Here is a 4,000-nt window from a genome sequence, read left to right as displayed (position 1 = left end):
AGAGAGAGAGAGAGGGTTAGCCTGGGAGATAGAGACTCGGAGAGGGGAGCTGAGGGGAGAAATAAATGGATAGATTGAGTAGGTGGAGAAAGAAAAGAGAGAGCCAACCTCATGGATAAAGTAGCGCCCCGCTCACATGGCTCAAGTGCGCAGAGTGGTGTGTGTGCTGTTAGGTCCACATAGCCCCCTCTAGGGTGTGCGGATTCTGCTCGAAAAGCAGTGAAATTGGCAGAACCATACAAACCTTTTGGCGGGCAATTCCTCGAATGCTGCTCCATTTCTTTATCCACATACCAAACATGCATGAAACTTACCAGAAAAAGTACCGAATTCTGCTAATTTTTCTGCCGGCATTATCCACATATGCCTAGCCCCCTCCCCCTTCCCTCCCCCCTTCCCCCCCCCCTCCCCCCCCCACCCCCCCCACCCGCACTATTACAATCATTCACGAGGTTGGATTTCTCTGGCCAGGACTGCACATGTACAAAGGGATGCCAAAGGTGCGCCGACAAGCAGCTAAACTCTTGGACCCTCTGTTACTTCAGAGGGTTGTCCTTTGACCAATCTGACAGGAGTTTACTTCCAAGGGTTGTGGATTTCCTTAGACCACTCTGACAGGATGCACATTGTAGGGCCAGTCCGATCTAAAATCAATACACTAAACTTATTCTCACATGGTAGATCTCCATGGTAGATCTACAATCATGAATGTCATGTACATGACTCATGAGTGTGCACGTAACTCGTCGTTGGTCGTTACGAATACCAGGGGGCGGGATTTTCACGACTCCCTTCTTGATACAAAATTTATATCCACAACCCACTTGCACCGGGCGGGGGTGGGCTAGCTGTAGATCTGCGTAGTTCTGCCCTCTTTCATCTTGGTGAAACGTCCACATGTAAACAAAAAAATAAGAGTGCAGCGCATGCAGCCCACCAATGCGCGGACGTCGTTGGTCTACAAGTACAAGCATTGCGGCGCACGTGTCGACGCCCCTAGCGCCCTGTGATCCATGGATCCAACTCTCGAGCTAGCTACGGACCCTCCTTTGTGTGTTTTCATCCGTCAACCTCTCTGTTCCGCAGATTGTTGAAGAATTGATTCTAGCGAACGCATTCATTCTAGGTTTGATATACAAAAAATAGAATACGGTGTGAAGGTAAACAAGAGAAGAGTAAAGTCGAACGAAGGTTTCCCGGGAGGTTACATGCATCGGTAAGACTTACCTCCTTGCTCTCTCAGCCATTGATCTTCAAAATGTCCTCTCCTGTAGCAAATACTTCCAGCAGTCCGACAAGTAACTCCGGTATCGGCAGAAGGTCAAATAGCTCGGCAGTGAGCAATGGCACTTTGCAGAGTACTGCTCCTGGTCAGAGCACACAAAGCTCGCTGGGGCCTTCTTCCTCCTCGGGTCGCGAGTCGGGTCTTTATGATAGCAGCGATACGAACACAACGCAAAGCACCAACATCGATGGTTCCATTGCAGCGGCATCACTGCACAGTGAAAAGGCAGCAATGCCCAGCCTAGCTGAACAACCACCAACTGAAGCAGGCATGCCCAGTAAGCCAGCAGCAGCAGCACCACCACCGCCACCAAGCAAACCTAATGTTCTTGCTGGCGGCAAGGTACCGTGGACACCAGTAACGGTGACCTGCTGGTTTATGCTGGGCATCATACGCGGCACAACGGCCATCATGCTGGCGCTGGCGGGTGACGACATTCGTCCGACGGTCATTGTGATACTGCGCTCACCAGGTACGATAGCCTTGTTTGCACTGGTGATGATTGTCTGGAGCTACAACAGCCCGGCGCTGAAAGCCAACATGAAAGAGGTGCTATCCACACCCATGACCTACCCTAAGCTGATGGTGCTTGGCGTCATCCAGTCCGGTGGGCCGTTCCTGCTCTTTACGTACGGCCTGACGCACGTTCCCGGCTCATTCGGCGGTGCGTTCCTAGCGAGCGTGCCCGTGTGGACTGTTCTGGTGGATCAGACCCTGTTCAGAGCCCTCGGTGTAAGTATGAATGTTACTGTGTGCGATAGCACTGCTTACTGCTTACTCATAGTTGAAACACACTGCACTGTGGATTCAATTCTGAGCTTTGCGCAGAACTTTATGAGTACATCTGGGGCGTAGCAGCCAGTCCGGCTTCGGCCGGACCACTTTTTTTAACACAATGCCAAAAGTGTCCAGAATGCAGGATTTTGCACCCTAATTTCACCCCCACCCCTCCCCTTCGGGCCGGACCACCTCCAACAGCGGTGCTGTGCTAACATTACGCGCCTGTACACTCAGTACAATACTGTCGGGCGCCGAAGAACGGAGCGCCGAAGGAGCAGGCAAGGACTCGTCTTTCTCATTCCCCTAGCTCTTCTTTCATTCCCCTGGGTGGTTACCAACAGCCAGTGCTTGCCAGAGTATGTGGTGTGGTGTGTGTATGTGTCAAAAGTGAAGAGTGGAAAAAATGAGAAGTAGGGATTCACTGGCCAGAAAAATCCACTTCCGTCAGCTGTGGTGTAGACTAGGCTGAAACTGGTGGCCCGCGGTCAACTCATCAGCCTTGGAAGCTGTTGAATGATTATAATCTAGGGGTGTGCACCGGTAGTCGGGTACCCGTGGGGACCTCGGGTAGACAGGTACAGAATAGTACACGAAAACCCGAAGTCGCAGATGGCATCATGATTATGACATGTACGTGCTGACCGCTGGAACTCAGTTCCGGCATCGGTCCGCCTTGCTGCTTCACCACGTCAATTTCGTATCGCAATCCTAGATTGGCTAGGGTACCCCGTAAGGAGACCATAGGCCTGTGGGGACTGCCCTAGAGAAATATGAATAAATACTATACTATACTATGTACAGTGCACGTGTACAAATTCATGTAATACTCTGCATGACTGTCTACCCAGTGTGTAAGGGAAGGGGTGCATTGTGGTGTTACCATCAATATTCAACTTATTCTTTTGCTCACTGAGCAATACAATCTTTCCATTTTCTTTCTTCTGTTTTCTTTTACAATTTAATCCTCCCCACCCAATATCCCTTTGGTGCGTCCATGGAGCTATGAAGCCGAGACCTCTGGTCGGCGGAGCTTAATGGGCCCCATCACCACACTCCATCATTCACCCCAGTGTCTGGAGATATGTGGATTTTGTAGAAAAAAAAAAAAAAAAAAACCATGGAAACATTACCCAATCGGGTACCTGTGCCACCCGTGGAAAACTACCCGAACCCGATACCCGAAGAAAATGCTACCCGACTCAGCACTAATATAATCTCAGCACAAGTTGCTCACTACCATCGCTTCAGGGATGTCCATGTGTAAGTGGGTGTTGTTGTTCAGGGGCGGATCCAGAGATCTCTACAGGGGGGTTCCGGTTGAGCCAAAATTGAACAGCCGAAATATTATGGAATCAGATGTGCGGTTGACACTTGTAAAATAACGACAATCCGATTGTGTTAGTGGAATCGCATGCTTTTAAAACACACTACGGACATAATAATATTTTTCCATCATCGACCACACCACAACTGCGCTCTCCAGCCGGCCTCGACACGTTGCCACAGCACACCACCATCGCTGGAGACTGAGTCGGAGCGCAGTTGTGGTGTGGTGGACGATGGAAAACCTGTGTACAGGGCCAAATGCTGCTGCTTACCCTACATTGTAAAATAATTTACTACCAACACATAATCATATACATGTATGCACTCGACTGGCACACAGGTTCAGTGAGGGCTTGAAGACCCTTTCAACTTCTTGTAAAGATCGAATAATTATGCAGGCCATGGGTACGTTGAGAGCCAGGAATGCCGAAATGACAACTAAGTTACTTTCCCTGTCCATTTGTACTTTCGGAAATTTTTGGCATTTTTACGATGCGAAATGCTCTATAGTCACAGGACAAGAGCATCGTCTTCACTTCAGTGACAGAAACAACAACAGCGAAACCGTGTCGACGGGGCACAATCCTTTCAAGGTCATCTAAAACACAT

General features: G+C 49.6%; 1 protein-coding gene across 1 annotated transcript; it reads left to right on the top strand.

Annotated features, from left to right (window-relative positions):
* Positions 1-940: 940 nt before the first annotated feature.
* On the top strand, positions 941-2,017 carry LOC135830824 (uncharacterized; the record flags this gene model as incomplete). The annotated part of the gene is given in 1 exon segment (XM_065343032.1): positions 941-2,017. A coding segment is annotated over 1 exon segment (759 nt), but the record flags the coding sequence as incomplete, so codon positions are not given.
* Between the last annotated feature and the right edge of the window lie 1,983 nt (positions 2,018-4,000).

Source organism: Sycon ciliatum, unplaced genomic scaffold, assembly GCF_964019385.1.
Source record: "Sycon ciliatum unplaced genomic scaffold, ocSycCili1.1 SCAFFOLD_2735, whole genome shotgun sequence".
Lineage (NCBI taxonomy): Eukaryota > Metazoa > Porifera > Calcarea > Leucosolenida > Sycettidae > Sycon > Sycon ciliatum.
Note: the sequence above shows the minus strand (reverse complement) of the source record. Positions and strands in the feature narration are given on the sequence as shown.